An 18,449-nucleotide genomic window follows, 5' to 3' on the forward strand; every position below is an offset into this window, starting at 1 on the left:
AACTAAGACATCAAATTCTTGAACATCAGAGAATGAGAGTCTTGCTTTTAAATATTTACTGTATTTTAATCATTTAAAAATTGTAAAGATGGGCGTGGTGGCACATGCCTTTAATCCCAGCACTCGGGAAGCTGAGACAGGAGTATTACTCTGAGTTCGAGACCAGCCTGGGCTACATAGTGAGTTCCACATCAGTCTTAGCTACATGGTGAGACCCTGTCTCAAAAAACCAAAAAAAAATAAATAAATAAATAAAAATCGTATGTTCATGTTTCCTATTCATAGGGGCTTTCCTATCAAGAACAGGCTGGTGTAATTTCCATTTATAACCTAAGACTTTTTAAGCACATCTGTTCCCAGGAGACAAAAACTATTTCATACTCTAGAATCTTCATACCTATATACACAGAAAAATATACAGCACAGTTCAACCTAGTAAAACTATAAAGAACGTGGTTTTAAAAATATAGGGGCCAGGGATTTAGTGCAGTGACTTTGACGCCTGCTTCACAAGCACAAGGATCCAAGTTCAATCCCTGATACGAAAAAAAAAAAATCACACTTTTTAGCCCTTGACATGTTTTTATCTATAGAAAGGGGACTATTTTATATCAAGACTCTTAGCTATACCAATAAGATAATTCTATAAATTACTTACTCCTGATTGGTACACTCATCAGAGTGTGGTAGGTTAGGCATATTATGAAACAGACAGGTAAAAAGGACATATGAAAATGGATCTCTGGTAAACATGTTTTGCATTAACAAATACAATAGAGATATTTTAGACAATTATGAAAATATGAGGGCTGATTTGAAAAACTCATTAGCATATATTTTATTACACTTGTGCATAGTAAAACAAAAAGGAACACAAGCCACTCAGTTGCATCTTCTTTTCAATCTACATCTTATAAAACTAAAACCTCTAGGTCCAGGGATTTAGCTCAGTAGCACCACGCCTGTCTCACAAGTGCAAGGTCCTGAATTCGATCCCTGGTACCACAAACAAACAAACAAAAACTAAAGCCTCTATCTAGTCTAACTAACTTCATGAAACTTGGCAGGTAGCTTCCGTATTAGGAATTCTGAAAGATAAATATATGCTCATAATAGAAAATTAGTTTTAATATTGAGATAGTTAAACTTATACCTAAAGCACCTCAAAGTCATCTTTATGAAAATTCATTTCCGTAGATGAAAATAAATTGATTAGCCACATTCAAACTGGATATTAGCTCAGGAATCATTAACAAATTGTTAGAATTTTACTCTGGGAAAATGAAAGAAATGGGTGTGTCCAATTCACACTGCACCTTGCTGGCAGAGTAGAAATTCTAACTTGGAAATTCTCAGAGCATGTCATTCCAGGTAAATGATGCTTTCCCTACATAAGGTAAGGAAAAAAGACTGACAATCACTATGAATAAACCCTTCCAAAAGGCTGAGCATGAATGACAGTCTGCATACTTAAGTCTCCAAGACCTTTTCATTAAAATTTAAAAAATAGAGAGGCTATCAACACATTCCTCCCCAGGCCAAGTTCAAAGCACTAGCATGTTATAAGTGGAAACATAAAGAGAGTCAGATTTGGACTTCACCATGACTTAAGGCATTGTTGAAGCAAAGGTCAAAGCATTCCGAGTTTGAAATGGCGAATTAATTTCTAATTGAAGGAATACATTTCCCATCACCACATAGAACCACCAGGACCTAGAATGAGGCAGACTGATGAAGACAAGGAGGACCTTGGGAGTCATGTAACTCAAACTGACACTTATGGAAGTCCCTTCTTACTTTATACTAGCCTTTTCCCTTCTTATAGTGCTACCTCCTCTGCTCTAAAAAAACACTGCCATGGAAAGACTGCTGCTCTCTAAATTTCCAATTAATTTTGTATGAAAAGATTTTAATCCTTGTTGTTTTGGTTTTCTGGGAGGCTGTTTGTTTCACTGGTTGGTTATGGATTTTTGAGACAGGGTCTCACTATGTAGTCCAAGCTGGCCTTGAACTTGCAATCCTCCTGCCTCAGCACCTAAGTGCTGGAATCACAGGTGTGTGCCACCATACCCTGCATGTTTTTTCTAAAATTCTAATTATAGAAAATTGTTTCTGATTCATATCTATGTTTATGTAATACATCTTCAGGAAGAAATACATCTAAAACCAAGAAATATATTCTAAAGCATATCAAAAAACTATACCTGTATTTCTTTTTCTGAAGCTGCCATATCATAGTTTCAGAAAGCTCAGTGGCATAGATTTCTTCAAAATGAGGGCTCATGATTTTAGTGACTTCTCCATCTCCAGCACCTAAATCAAGAAGTCTATGGGTTTTCCAGTCAGGATTAATTTTAAGTAGTCTCTGAAACTGATCTGGTGAAAACACAAACATTGAGCCTCTTCCCAGCAACCTGAGGGGGAAAAAAAAAAAAGACAAAAATGAAAGCACAAAGTGAATGCACTGACTCAGAACCAACAACCTTCTGAACTTATAAAATTTTTATTATATTATTAAAACATATCTTTCATAAGATTTATATGACTAAAAAGCAAAGTTAGTAAAATAAGAAATTACCTCCAGATGATATCTTTGAAGTTGTAAATAATATCTCAAAGAGCATAGGAAAGGATGAGAGGGGAAAAAAAAGGAAGATGAAATGATTAAGTAATTAGATGAGTATGAGTAAAAGAGTTGGTTCTTTGAAAGGATGAGAAGGGCGGTCTATGAATATAGAAGACAGGAGGGAGGAGTGGGGAAGGATAAACAAAAAGGATCAAGATATATACGATATATACAATATATACACAATACCAATTCCTCCACAATGAATCTATTCACTATGTATGGCAAACATATGCTAATAAAACTAAGAAAAAAATATGAAAATAGGAAGGAAAGATAGAAGGGATGAAAGAAAATGCTTATCAATTTAAAAGATGATAGGCTAACAGAATCAGATCACAATACTAGGTAGTAATACTAGGCAGAGATATCAAATAGGAAAAACATCCACTTTGAAGATGGAACTAAACCATGGGTAAGGAGAAAAACTAACCTCTTTACTAAATATATTTTAAAAGATCCTAATAAAAAACAAGAGGCAAAGAGTGAACCTTGTGATACCAGTTAATTTGCATCAAAAAAGCAGATTCATACACATATCAGTTTATGTTTTACAGTTGACTAGATCCTATAACTTCTAAAGGTCCTTAAAAAAAAAAAAAAACACTGAAAACTGTAGCACTGCCTTTGAAAAAAATGCAACTGAGAGAAGTCAAAAAGGAAATCAAAGAGAACCCTCAGAAAAGCAGCCGTAGTTCAACCAAGTGTCAGGGAAGCATCAACTTAGGAAATTCAGAATGTGAGCTTTAGGTGTCAGATCCTAGGTGTCTGAGGCAGGGGTTCTGCAACTCACTTTAAACAGTAAAACCATTCTTTAAATCAAGTGGAACTCATACACAACTAAACAGTGAGAGAGCTGCTGTTGCTGGAAAGAGGTCAGGAGCCCTGGAGCTGCCATCAACCCACCCCGAAGACTTCCTCTGCAGCAGTTTGGTATGTCCTTCCTCCGAGACCCTGGAAAACAGACTGAAGCCAGTGATCTTGTGGTGGGGTGGGGGCGGTCCATACTGTACTGCCACTTTCTGGAAATAACCAGAATGTAAAGTATATTTGCTACATCGTCACTGGCAAGACACGTGCAACATGGTACTTGAGGAAAGACCAGTTTCATGAAAAAATAAAATAAAATAATGAAATTCCTGTAATATCCCCTTCTTTTCCAAAGAAGGCCACAGGAGAGTTTCTGCCCTGCAGAAATGCTAAAAGACTGGGAAGATGAAGGAAGACAAACCCCAAAGACAACTAACTAAGTAACCATGATGCTACAAACTACAACTGCTTACCAAAAAAACTACAACTGCTTACCAAAGAAAACTGCATCTCATAAAAGACAATCCGCAAGTGTTTGTATCTTCTACAGGGAAAACAAGCACAATTGAGAAAAGGGACTGAACTTGTTGAAATAACTGTAGATATTCACACAGGATTCAGAGTCAGAGCTGGAAGAGGCTACAGGCAGTATGGCCTAGGGGAGACGTGTTCTAAATCTCCACGCTGTGTGCCATAGCACAAAGTCACAAAATAGCCCCTTTGTTTAAAGTTTCCCTGTTATAAAATAACATGCTTCACAAGCCATCTGTTTGGGATGTGAGGAATCCTGACATGACACCTATAAAATTCTAGTGCTAGAGGTCATCTGAGGGCAGCGCTCACAAGTCATGTGACCGATCTACAGTGAAGGGTACCTGAAACAGAGGGGAAGCACTGTCCTAGTTGCGAAGAACATAGAGACAGGGATTCTTCAAAAAGATTTACAATCAAAATAGAAATCAACATTCACCAAGCCCAGTGTCACTCAACCAGCAGCAGTTTTGTCCTCTAGAGGTACTGGGAGAGTTTCTACCAGCTACAGTGACTTAGCGAGGCTAGAAAAGCGTGCACACTGCAGTGTGTCTCACACAAGAACTGTCCCACCTCACATAAGACACTGACCTAGTACAATACAAGGTTTACAATAAACATATGGCAAGATATGGCTCTCTAAACTGTGTTTACCTTCAGTCTTTTATAACCGTCCTCATTTCTCTGGCCATAATTCAAGTTCTCTCTAGATTTAGTTTATAGAGGTGTGCCTCTTCCTTGTAAAATAAACTCTGAAAACAGCTATCAAGCCTCTCCTTACTTGGCCTTCTCCTTTCCACCATAGAGGCAGTCTGATAAGTATCTTAATTCAAGAAGGTACCACTGTAATTATATAATTATTCTGTAAGAGATAGTTACTGATGGTAATAATGTATCACTGCATAGGTGGAAAGCACGAGTGAGCTCAAAATTAGGGATTTAGTTGACAACAGATCACAGGGCAAGAGGGATCTGAGAATGTGGGAGGAGTTTTTTGGTTTTGTTTTTTTTTAAAGCACAATGAGCCACGCAGATGGCACATGACTGTAGTCTCAGCTACTTGTAAGGCTAAGAAAGGAGGATCACTTGGGCTCGGGAGTTCAAGGCCAGGTTGGACAACACTGTGAGCCTCCATCTTAAAAAGAAATCGAACAAAATAAACAAAAACACAATAGAAGAGTTATAGACAAGGAAAGCCAAAGGGCCTTATTAATTGCATTGCAACTGATAAAACAATGAAATTCTAGAACAGAGAATTTTAAGCCGGTTCCACGAGAATTACATATAAGACACCAAATTTAAGTACTTTTTGAAGAAAGTACTTCATTTTCTCACTTCACCTTTTATCATTTTCAAAGAGACACAGGGCCCCCCAAAGGATAAGAATCTCTGATATAGTAACTCGTCTGATTTCCAAAGAATAAATGGAATAGGACAGAAATTCAGTACAACCAATTTTAGGAACAAAATGTCAGACCAGTTACATAAATTCAACTCCCAATACAAAAATAACAACTGTCTGCTGAAGCAAATGTAAGGCAGTATCATATAAACAATGAAGAAAATCAAGCAAGAAATCTTGAGAAATGGCTTGCTATGCCTCGAAACATATTTAAGGAGCAGATGATAGACTGAGAAACCAGACTTCAGCAGAAACTGGCTGTAAATCTCATGGGGAAAAGAAATGTGGGCTCAACCAATGGATTTAGTGGTCCAACAAGGCTTAATTAAGCATTATGTCCTGTTACTTTTCTCTTTGGCTTTCTGCATTCTAGGGCCTGCAGGATGGATGTTAGAAAATTTCACCCAGAAAGGATAAATAATATCCCAAAATCCTTTTCTGTGGGTTTATAGAGAGATGTACTCTGAGGATAGAGAATTCCATGTTAAGTTTTACAAAATCCTGGTGCACCTAGATATTATAGTAAGAACAAATGCAAGACTTCAAACAAGCCATCACTCACTGTCGGGCTGAATAACTAGTTCCCTACAAAACCTGTTCCCAGGAAGCATGTTTAAGGCAGAACTCTTCCTCTTCAGCCTAAGGGACTATGGGCCTCAGTTTAAGGACTTGGTTCCTAGTGTCATGCTACCCTGAGGTCCACAACCAGAGACCGGCAGCAGCATCATTACTGCACCTGGGTTAAAAATGCAACATCTCAGGGACCTGCCCCAGACCCACTGACGCATAATGCCCAAGTAGCTCCTATGGACATCAAAGCTGTGAAGCACTGAATTAAATAATTTCTGCCACAGAAATACAGACTAATGAGGCTATCTGCCATGTTAAGGGAAATGTAAAAAGCGTAAATAGAGAAAGCTGTAGAGTACAGTACAGTAGAACTACTGCCAAAGATTCTGACAAACAGAAGTTCTGTTACTAAAGTGAGCAATATCTTTTCTTGTTGTTTTTTTGAGACAGGGTCTCACTATGTAGTCCGGATTGGTCTAGAACTCACAGTGATCCTCCTGCCTCAGCCTCTCAAGTACCGGGACTACAGGTGTGCAACACCACGTCCAGCTCTGGTGTTCAATATCTTGAACAAGCTAACTTTTTAAAGGCACCTTTCCTTAATTAAACCTAAGGATAATTTTTTAAAAGTCCAAAATTGACTTACCCATTGATAGATGTTCTAGACATAAACAGGCTAAAAACAGATGACACGAAAGAATGATACAATTGGATAAATAGCCAGCCTGATTTTTCAATGCTGTTGTTTAAGAAGATCTGTGTTCCTTGATCAAGGTAACTCTGAACGAAGACAGCCTGGAGTGATTCACATAATTTCTCTCTGTTGCACACATACCACTAAAAAAGAAAGAAGGAAAAGGGCAAAAATTAGTGTCATCTAAGAAATCAAACAGAAGCCTAAAATCAAATCTAAAATTTTCAAATATCATAATTTCATAGTATTGAAAGGACAATCATCAACTTTTACATCCAAGACCTGTAAAGTAGACAATATTCTTCAAAAAGGGCTAAAGGTGTAGGGGAAGTGGGAAGGGTAGGGGAAAGGAAATAAGGAACAAGAAAAAATATGAGAAAAGGAAAAAATGGAAACAAAATCTTTGTAAATAGGGGAGGGTAGAGGGGGTGAAGGGAGGGCAGGGACAGGGGAAAAAATGAGAACCAAGATCTGTCATATAAAGGTACAAGATCCCAATGATGAATGTGACTGTACTGTATACCTAAAATGTACCAATAAATTCAGTAAGATAAAAAAAGTATAAAATATTCTTCAGACATGACCACTCGCTCAATTCTCATAACAAATCTCAAGTTTGGTAAAGAGGGTGAGTGAAGGTGAGAGGCTGTAACAGGTGACAGGATGGACCATCAGCTCATGCATTCTGACACCCAGCCCAAAGTCTCAGTCACAACACCATTAGGATCTAAAAGAGCTCTGCTGGCCTCTCCACTGATTCAGCATCAGAAGGCAAATCACTTGCATTATTAACCTTGTTTTAGATTTTTTTTAAGTAGCCACGTAAAGCAACAACTCAAAACCAACAAACCAATGACACAGTAGGCACAGAACTTAACGCTCCAGCGACCAGATTAAGTTGCCTGCCTTTTTGTATGCTATATAGAAAGAACAGACATTTAGAGATCTTGAGGCATGCTTTATAAAGCAGGCATGTAGATTTCTAGGGGCTCAATGAGAAGGCCAAGGAATAATATGCAAAGCACCAGATTTCTAAAAACAGCCAGGGCACACTTTTTATAACAAAATTCATGAACTTCAAAATTTAACATTCCATAATAAGTGTTTCCTGTTTCACAGAGAGCTGGTGTACAGAGCAAAGGGTAAATGGATTGCACATCAGCTTTAGAGTCAGCCCCACAATCCAGTCCTGGCTCTGCCCCTAGGTGAGCTTGGGTAAGTCAATTAATTTGAACCTCTCTATTCATTCATGGCTAACTCTATCATGATAGGGTACTGTGAGGGTTAAACAAGATAACGCAGGGAAGTCCTCAATACAGTACAAAGCATAAACTGAGAATCCTATAATAGCAGTGAGATTCTTCTATGATAGCCTGATAAATAAGAGTAAGCCAATTTAGTACAGTGATGAAACTGTAGACCAGTTAGTTACTAATAATCCACTATCTGCTATGAAACAAATAAGAAGTCTACTGGCCAAAAAGTAACTTGCTTCCTCCTGAAGAGTATGACCATGTATTAGCAGTAAGTGGCCCATAACTTCTTGCACAATTACTGAATCGATTTTACAGTCATCCTAAACTTGCTAAATACTGAATTAAATCTTGAGTAACATTCCTAACACTAACATTAATCAACAGAAGCAGCTATAAACTAATAAAAACAAGCAAATCAAATTTCAAAGATTCATGATTTTACAAACTAGAGAAACCAAACCTTTCCAATTGTTAACTGACTAATGTTCTTTTGTTATTTAACTACCATTATGACTTACATCTAGATGTTACCCATGTGCTCATAGGTAGGGCTTTCGGGAGTGATTATATCATGGGTGTGAGACAATGGATTAGTCCACTGACTGGTTTAGCGTGATTCTGGGTGTGGATAATGAATTTACTGAAGAGGGAAAACCCGCCGTGGGTGTGGGTGGCACTAACCAATAGGCTTGTAGCCTGGAAGAAATAAAAAGGGGAAGAAGGAAGACTCTGGCCTCCTGCCTGTCACGCCATGGACTCTTTCTCCTCTGCCACACCTGCCTGCCGTGCCACCCTGCCTTGGAGCCAGCCAACTATGAAATGAAATCTCTACAAACTGTGCAATACAATAAACCTTTCCTCCTTTAACTTGTGTCAGGTGTTTTGTCCCAGCAATGAAAAAGTAACTAAGACAACCACTGTTACCAAAACTGCTAGAACTTTATGTAAAATTGTTTTTATTTTTCCACTCTATAGGACAAGCTATGAAGTTTCTTACATTCACTGTCCACACTTTTTTCCTGAAAATGTTCTTGCTTAGTCACTTACTAATTCTTAATACATGCTGTGCTGGAAGTTATGGCCCCATGCAGGTCCAAGCCACTTTTTATTATACTTGGGAACTCCTTGTGCACATTCTGAACCTGTAATACTGGGCCACACTGACTTCTTTTCTAGTCTCTGAAATGGCTAATCAAGAAGAAAGCCATTACCTTGATAACAGCCAATCAGGTACATTCTATTGATGTGGACAAGTTATTCAACAGAAACCAAGGATCTAAGCATTGCTTGCCATCCCTCTGTAAATGGACAATCCGAGTAACAATGGACTCTGACTTCCAGAACTAAGCACCTACCCATACCATTACTTGCAAATACTACTTACAAGTGCCAAGAAGAAAATTCAAGTGTTTAATAGCATATTCTTAATGCAGCAACATTAACACTTGTGGTTGAACCTTTACTGTCACCCAGGTCTTTTGGAAAAGAAGCCACTTAATGAACAAAATGGTAAAGAATAATAATTTTAAAAAAGATTAAAAAGAAGCGAAGCTCTTCTCTTTAGAAAAAAGGTTGAAATCCTGATTATTTGTATAATATAAGTGCCAAGTCCATGGCAGTGTATTCACAATGACCAAAAAGTGGAAAAAAACTCAAATGCCCATCAATTGGGTGTAACAAGATGTAGATCCATAAACAGAACAATATTCAATCATAAAAAAGAATAAGTATTGATTCATGTGCCAACAAGGATGAATTCTGACAACACTAGTCAGTCACAAAAGGTCACATATTGTATAATTTCATTTATATGCAATGTCTATAATATGCAAATCCAGAAACAGAAAGTAGTTCCGGTTGGGAAGGCAGGGGTTGAGGGAATGGGATGGGGTTATAAGATTTCTTTTGGGGGTGATTTAGACAACCATAACGAAGTTGCATAGCTCTGTAAATATACTAAAAACTACTGAATAATATACTTTAAACAGACCACTTTTATGATACATGAATTATATCTCAGTAAAGATTTTTTACATAACACATATACACATCTAAATATAGGTGGCTGTTTGATCTTCCAGCAATTAAAAATGGTCTGAAACATAAGTGACCTAACAAAACTTTTCAAAATGCAAAAGTTTAGCCACCATAGTGGCACATCCCTGTAATCCCTGGAGAGGATGAGGCCATGAGTTCAAGGCCAGCGTAGGCTACATAGTGAGTTCAAGGGCAGCCTGAGAACCTATCTCAAAAAAAAAAAAAAAAGCAAAATTTAAATAGAAATCTGGGCCAGGGATTTAGCTCAGTGGTACTGCACTGGCTTCAAAAGCTCAAGGTCCTGAGTTAGATCCCCAGTACCACAAAAAAAAAAAAAAAAAAAAAAGGCAAATCTGATCACATTGCTACCCTGCTTCACAGGAGTCTTAAAATTCATCCAAAATGCTCAATATAATTTAAGGTCCAACAAGATTTTTGTCCATTCTCTGTGCACAGTCTCTCCTCAGGGCATTCCCTACTAACCCACAACCACAGGCTGTCACTCTGTCACAACAGTCTACTCTTTTCTTTTTCTGAAGGCCCCTTTTCCATGGCTGTATTCTCTGGCATTTGTTCCATCCACTACATTCCCCACTACCTAGCCCAGTTCCTCTTTGCCTGGGGAGTTCAGCCTCAGTATTTCCTCATGTATGTTTTCCTCGATCTTGCAGACTATGTCAGGTCCCCATGTTCTAAAACCCTCTCATACCGCCCCTATGTCTTCTCGGCAATATCTAGGCCCTCTGAATTAAGTAACTGAACACAGTTGCATGTTGAATGACTGAGAGTTTCATAAAGACAGGGACAATGACAGACTTCAGAGTGCAGCTCAGATAGACAAGTAAATATTTGTCAAATTAATTACTGTTAAGAATCACAAACAATCTAAACAGAGAGAACCTTGCCATTTGTAACAAAATTTGAAGGAAACTAAGGATAACCACAGAGACAGCTGTCACTGGATTTCTATCAATTTCTCAAACTCCAAGGTTTCTACTGTTTAAAACCAATTCTGCAAACAGTGGTTAAAGTTACCCACTCACCACAAAACTGTATTCCTGCAAGAAAGCAAGGGGACACTTGCTGAGCACCCACATGTGCCCAACATCTGGCCAAACTCTTTACACTGCAGTTACCACCTCGTGACTTGTGAATACTTGAAAAGCCGGGGTCCAGGAGCAGCTCAGCTGATTCTAGCTTCCATTCTTGGAACATGTGGTTTTATTCCAAAGGTACAGTGTCTTTTGACGAATCTTCTCTTCACTAACTTTTACCTAGTGTTTCTGAGAAGAGAAAGTAGGGCTACTTTCCAAATAAACTGAACTGGACATGTTTAATGAAAAGATAATCCGATCTAGACAGTAACTAAATTCCTACAGGTCAGAATTTCTTAACCTTGACACTGCCCTTTGGGGCCTGGTAATCCTTTATTATGTGGCTGTCTTCAGCACTGCAGAACATTTACCCACATCTCTAGAATTCATCCATCAGATGCCAGTAACACTACTCCAAGTGACAACCCAAAAGCTCCCAGGCATTGCCAAATGTGCCCAGGAGGGAAAACACACTGCTTGAGGACCCCTACCAGGGCTTAGCCACTCTCAAGCAGTGTTCCCTAACTACATATCCCAGCCCAAATATGGCGTAGGGACTTGTGGGTGATTAGATTAAAAACTGGACTCAGTGGCATCCGGGAACTTACATTTAAAAGGGAAAATACAATCAGAAACAAAGAGAAACAGGTAATAAGGCTATGTTGGTCAGGACCTTCAGGGACCTAAATGAGCAGTCAACTTGCTCTGCAGCCATCTGGAGAGAAAACCAGCACAGGGGCCCTCTGAGCCCAGTTGGCAGACCCCCGGAGTCACCTCTCAATAGCGTTCACAGCACTGAGTGGCGGAATACAAGTTCCTGTGCACCTTAAAGCAGGAGAGTTGTTTGAACACATGCTCCTCAAAGACTACAGAAAGATACAAGGGCGAGCACAAAAACACCATGCTTATTAAATGTCACACTGGAAGGGCTAAAAAGAGCTCTACCTGAGGGATGGGCGCTTCATGGTGTCTGAGAAAGCATCTTATTAACATTTGCCTTGAAAGCTCACTCAAAATGTGTTGAGTCTAAATAACCAGGTAAATCTTTTAAATCGAACCAGAATTATTCCATTCAGTCATCTGCTGATGCCAAGTAATAGTAGGTTGTGAGAAAACTACTGTAATATTCTCCCTGCTTGCAACAAGGTTGCAAAGATACTAGTACTTAGCCAAGCAGTCCAACTAGGTAGACAACAGGAGTATATCTGCATTTGTTGACAGGATTCCTAAGTCAAAGTAGTGAAATCAATAGGCCCTATTGTCTTAAAAATTTCTTCATTAAGCAGATAAACATCTTAACTTTTATATAACCTTGGTTGATGAATCACTCCTTCAAAATAAAAATTCAATTTTCCTATAAAACTGTATTTGTTAACCAAGCTGAGGATACAGATAAAAGTTTCTCCGAAATTATTTTTGGCGTTCCTCAACTAGTCAAACCTGCCATATGAGATAATAGTCTTTTCTTCCAAAATACAAAAGAACTGTGGACACTAGTGGAATTAGAAAGTTATATTGATATTGATTTTAGATTATATTGACTTTAAATAACATACTAATATAAAAATAAATATTTGGTCTTTGTCCTATGTTCCTCATACAGAGCTCCAAGCTCCTAAGGCCCTTGGGAAATCTCCAAAGTGATGACTATCTTCTCAATGAGACCACTCCCAAAAGGGGAGGAAATCAAACTGTAATAATGGAGTTGGAACTTTCAGTCCCACCCTCTAACATCCAAGGATGGGAAAAGGGCCAAAACTGGGCGTGGTGGCACACACCTGTAATCCCAGCACTCAGGAGGCTGAGGCAGAAGAATCGCTGTGAGACCAGCCTGGGCTACACAGTGAGTTCCAGGTCAGCCTCAACTACATACTGAGACCCTGTCTCAAAAAAAACAAAAAGGGCCAAAAACTGAGCTCTACCACCAATGGGCCATGATTTAATTAACTGTGCGTAAATGATGAGCCCTCCATAAAAACCCTTCTGGATGCTTCTGTCACTAGGTACAGTGATAGGCAGGCTGTCAGGGTGGCTCAACAGAGAAGACACAGAAGCTCTACACAACCCCCCACCCTCCCACACCCTGTACCTTGCCCTATGCATCTGTTCTACTTGGCTGTCCCTGAGTTGTATCCTTTATAATAAACCAGGAAATGTATTTTCCCAGGTTCTGTGACTCACTGTAGCAAATTATCAACCCTGAGGGAAAGGGACTATGGAACGTGCCGCAGACCTCGAAATGAGAGCAGTGTGTACTGTAAGGTGCACAGCTGGACCCTAATTGTCCTGCTAGAACCACTTAGTGATGGACAACTGGAGAACTGACTACTAGTGTCAGAAAAAAGACACCACGGGTTAGACTTTCTCCCCCTTAACTTTAAGCTTTACAAAATATTTATGCAAACTGAATAAAGGCTAGGGCTTCAAATAGTTGTCCCATCCTTGTCTAATTCACAAATTGTGAAATCTTCCACTAGTGTTTTGCACACTGCTACTTAACTTTTGTATTTCCTTACACAGAGGCCCAGTAGAGTGGGGGCAGTTTCCCATGAAGACATCAAGCCCATTTTCACAACCTTAAAAGTGACAAAGCTGAATCCAAAACCCAACTCTACCACCTATAACTAACTCTGTGCTCTTAAGCGGTTATCTCTGGTAGCTTCTGTCTGTAGAGGGAGGATGGTACCACCTACCTAGGAGAGCCACAACAAGGATTAAAGGTGCTAACAATTTAAAATACCCAACACACAACAGAAGCCCAATAACTGTTCGTGTGTCCCTCCCTTTCTTGCACAGGGAAAGGCCGTCCGCACTGCAGGTCAGAGCACCAGCCATTTGCAAAAGAAGTGGGTAACCAGAGACCTGAATCGCTCAGATCCACCAAGAAAATGAAAAAGGCTACATTGCTCAGGATCCATGAACCCAGAAGCTTTTCTGGTACAGGGGTGAGTAAACAGCATAAGGCCACTGGCGATGATCTGGTAAAGATTTCAAACTCTCCACCTAAGATTCTGCAGTATAATCAAAACCGGCCCAGACATTTCACCAGTGACATCTTTCTTGTATCTAAGACAGCACATGAATAAATACTCAACCCTTCACTACTTTTCCATAGATGCTGGAAATCCAACCCAATAACCTCTTTTCATGAGATTTCCATGTACACGATGACAGGCACTTTCACGTCAATGGGAGAGGTGATTTAAACAGATTAAGTTGTTTCCGCTTTGATTTAATAAATTACTGGCAATCCTCATTTCCAATACACACTTGCTACTTATATTTTATAATCCAGTGATTTTGATAAAGCTATAGGGAATCCACACAACACAGTCTTTTTATGGAAGTTACTAGGATCTTCTAGGGCAACCCTAAAGAGGAGCATAAGGACTCCTGGTACATTCATCTGAAGAAAGAGACCCTAGTGTGCTGTGAAATGGAAACAAACACTTGGTCAGGGCAGTGGTGGAAAACCTATGGCACGCGTGCTGCAGCAGCTGTTTGTATCAGTGAAAGCTCTACCAGCTCACCGTCACTAGTTTGGGGTTTCCACAAAGACTATGAGGAAGGAACAAAATCATCTCCAAAGTCTCCTTGGTATTTGGCTGCAAAGGCCTGCAGACTCTGGAAGGCAGTTCAGAGGAAGACACCAAGCCATCAGCGCCTCCAGTCTGGCTAGCTGATGGCCTGTGGCTTAACTCCTGCTTAACTGGGCCCAGCCTCCACAAGGTAAAGGAGGGGTGAAAGGGCAGGAAACACAGTCTGTCCTTTTGTATGACTTGATTGTGGCTGGGACATCAAGTATCTTTCATTTGGAAAAAAATGATTTTGGTTCTATCTTATTAAATCTATTATTGAGTGTGGCATGGCACAGTTCTGAGCTTATATAAGATGGAAAAATAAGTCATAGATGTACACATACTTGGAATTCGAAGTTATAGCAAAATAATTGCAGACACTGAATGTTATCCGTGCCATTTTATTAGCACCACGCTCTAACCAACTGAGCTAACCGGCCACCTTATCCGTGCCATTTTAAAAAAAGGAAGATAAAAAACAAAACCTTGAGGTTTGTTATCTGCAGAAATAGCCATGGTTTAGTTCCAGTGAGTTTTATAACAAATTTTTCACTTCATCTATTGAAAGGCTGTAAATGACTGTTATTACAAAGAATTTAGTTAGTGAAGTCTTAAGGGTCCTTTCAAGTTCCAACAGCTCCCTAATAATTGTATTAACTTTAAACGCTAGGTGCAATGTTCCAGAAAGATTAGATCCAGTTTTTTGTTGTTTTCTTTTTAAATTCTGAGCAAGTCAACATTGAGAAGTGACATCTACTAGCTTCTTTTTCTACAACCTGGCCCTATTTCTCCCCAGTGACTCAATCTAGCCACGCTGCCCCCTTTGACTGGAAATGTGCTGCTGAGAAAAGAAGCTGGGAATCTTCCAAAGGATAGGGGGGAGGGTACTGTAAAGGGCCAGATAATGAATATTGTAGGGTTGTGACCTAGACAATTAATTACTGTTACTGTAGCCTGGCAGCACTTAAGACTATGGGTGAACAGATGTGGTGGTTCTGTTTCAATCAAACTTTATTTATGGATTCTGAAATCTGAATTTCATATGTGAAATTGTCTCTTCTCAAAATAATATTCTTCCCAGGTATAATGGCACACACCTATAATCCCAGCACTCTGGGAAGCTGAGGCAAGGAGGATTGAAAGTTCAAGCCCACCCAGCCTGAGTAATTTAGTGACTTAGCTAGATTCTGTCTCCAAAGTGACTTAGCTAGATTCTGTCTCCAAAAAGGGTTGAGGACACAGCTCAAAGAGCAGGCTCTAGGTTCAATCCCCAGTACCACAAAAAAACAAAAGAAGAGGAAAAGAAAACAAGTAAAACGATTCTTACTTCACAGACTATGTAAAAGTCAATGACACCAATCTGGCCTGTGAGCGACATCCCTTCCTAAAGAGAAGTTCCGGATTCTTGCTTGCCCAAAGTCAAACAAAATCCTAGTTTTGAAGCTATCACTCTGAACCAAATTATTAAAATGGTACTGCTATTATAATTTCAGAGCTGCTTTAACCCAAAAAGCCTTGCCTCTCCAGACTATCCCAACTAAACAGCAATGTTTAATGAGTAAACATTTCTCAAGCCCTCTATCTTAATCCAAGAATCCACCATTGTAATTCCTTAGTAAAATAACCAGAAGGAAAACGTGTGCTGTGTGGTTCAATCACATCCATAATCCTACTTTCATGCAGTTCCAAAAGAACCAGATGTGGCTGGCTATGGAACCCACATGCCCATATATACATATATACATACATACATACACACACACACACACACACACAACCAGATGACCTTGCAAAAAAACTACTAATTTGAAGGGGAGAACCATTAAAATTGCTTCACAAGGAACACAGTTCTGAGGCAAACATTGGATCCTGGAATATAAAAGGAATAGCAAATCATCAGTCAGATACAATGTAGAAATCAATGTCTCTTATTTCACTTTAGCTCATGGTGGTGGTTTCTACACAGACTTTAGTTTTGTTCATTTCAATCTTATTTATGGGCAATTATTTTCATAACATCAGTGTATTGATTTCAAAAGAATGTTTGGATGTATTGTTTTAAGAGATGATCCTCCCTAAATACTCAGAAAGCACATTAGTCTTCACCCTGGAGAGATTATCTGTCAAACTATAAATGCTAACTGGTTAAACCACACACACACACACACACACACACACACACACACACCTGATATCTTTGAAACATAACAAAGTAAATAAAGTATGGGAAATCAACATTTGCTAGAGCCCCAAGGATTCAGCTTTAAAAAGGTACACAATTAGAAAGGACTCTGCTGGGAGACATTGAGCCAGTGTCTACCGCTAACAATCTTCCTAGGCAACATATAAAATCACAGCTTAAACAGTTTCTCAGTTCGTAAAATAAGTGCAATTTTATGAGCACTGAAAACGTATTATGGTGCTGTAGTTAATTGCAAGCGTTATCATAAATACCAACCACTTAGGAGACTTAACCTTAATTTCACGTCAAAGAAAATAAGCCTCTTTTTTTCCTATTTGGGACCCTATTTCTATTAACTGCTTGTTAAAAAATGACATTTCTAGTTTATTATTCAACACCATTATCCATGTTCCATACAGATATTGTGACAACTGAACCATAAACAATATGGTACTTTTGGAGTTGCTTCTATGACAATAAACTAGTACAAGTCACCTATGGCAATTAATGTGATTTTCCAATTTAAGATTGTGTGCTAAATTTATATGTACCCCTAACAATATTATAGGAGCGATCATCTAACAACACATTACAATAGCTGGAGGATTTTTAAAATTTTTTCAATCGAAATTTAATATTCCTTTAAAAACAGAAAGGAGGTGGCACTGGGCGTACAGCTCAGTGGAAAAGTGGTAAAGTGCATGCCTAGCCGAGCAAAGCTCTCGGTTCCATTTTATTTTTAAAAATAAAAAAATACATAGAAAAAAGGCCACTGTAAGCAGTTATTAAATAAAATCAAGTGTTACTTTTAGAAAGTAATTGCTTTAATCTTTCTTATATAACTCTTTACCCTCTTTAAAACACATAAAACCATCCTGGGTGCAAATTCTCTGAACACCTGGCAAAGTAGGTAACACAGGAAAATTAGAAATATACGTAATGAAGACACGGAGGATAATTAGTTATTACTCTCTGAAAAGACTATAAATATAAACGCTGGCTATTATAAAGCCAACACTTTTACAGAGTTCAAAAGCGTCTTCTCAAAGAATGCACGGTAAACCTCAAACTACATTATGTCCCTCTTAACTCTGGGGCTGGCCCATACACACCTCTTGCTTAAGTGGCACAAAACTGAGCCGGTGAAAAGCCCACCTAACCCGTCACCTCGCAGCGCTCACGATCCGGATCCGGCCCTACAACTCCGAAAGAATGTCCTCCTGCCCGAACCTGTCGTTAAAACCCTTCAGGTTAACGCCGGCAACATCGTCCTTCTTACCATGATCTTTCCGGTCAACCAACTAAACCCAAGTTCAAAGGCGATAGGTCTCTGGGGCCTGAAGGGAGGGAGGGAGGGAGCAAAGGAAGGAAAGGGAGGGAGGACCTGTCAAGTACATTTTTTTTTTTTTAATGTGCTTAGGGAAAACGTCAATCGAATGGCACGGTTCGATTTTTTTCCTTTTCAAAAAATTAAACTTTCATTTTTATTAGCACATGTTCGTGGTACATAATGATTACGGTTCAATTTCTTTATGGCCCTTTGTACGTCAGGGATTCAGCTGGACAAAAAGGCGAGGGATCAGCTTTCGTCCAGTTTCTCCGGGGCCGGGATGGGCTAGGTCGGTCTCCCCATCCCAGGCCCAAAGTTGTCCGGCCCAGCGCTGCGGCC

At 39.2% G+C, this 18,449-nt stretch overlaps 1 protein-coding gene across 2 annotated transcripts in view; it reads right to left on the minus strand.

The window, feature by feature from the left end:
• The window catches only part of Mettl9 (methyltransferase like 9), a 38,646-nt gene that overhangs the window by 17,472 nt on the left and 2,725 nt on the right, over window positions 1-18,449 (minus strand). For both annotated transcript variants that reach the window (XM_033758497.1, XM_033758496.1), the window contains exons 2-3: window positions 6,586-6,776; window positions 2,205-2,414 (exon numbers count right to left, since the gene is read on the minus strand). In XM_033758497.1, coding sequence (XP_033614388.1) covers window positions 2,205-2,414; window positions 6,586-6,776 — 401 coding nt within the window. The remainder of the gene's footprint in view (window positions 1-2,204; window positions 2,415-6,585; window positions 6,777-18,449) is intronic.

This window comes from Fukomys damarensis, unplaced genomic scaffold (assembly GCF_012274545.1).
Source record: "Fukomys damarensis isolate Sample0158 unplaced genomic scaffold, DMR_v1.0_HiC HiC_scaffold_34, whole genome shotgun sequence".
Taxonomy (NCBI): Eukaryota; Metazoa; Chordata; class Mammalia; order Rodentia; family Bathyergidae; genus Fukomys; species Fukomys damarensis.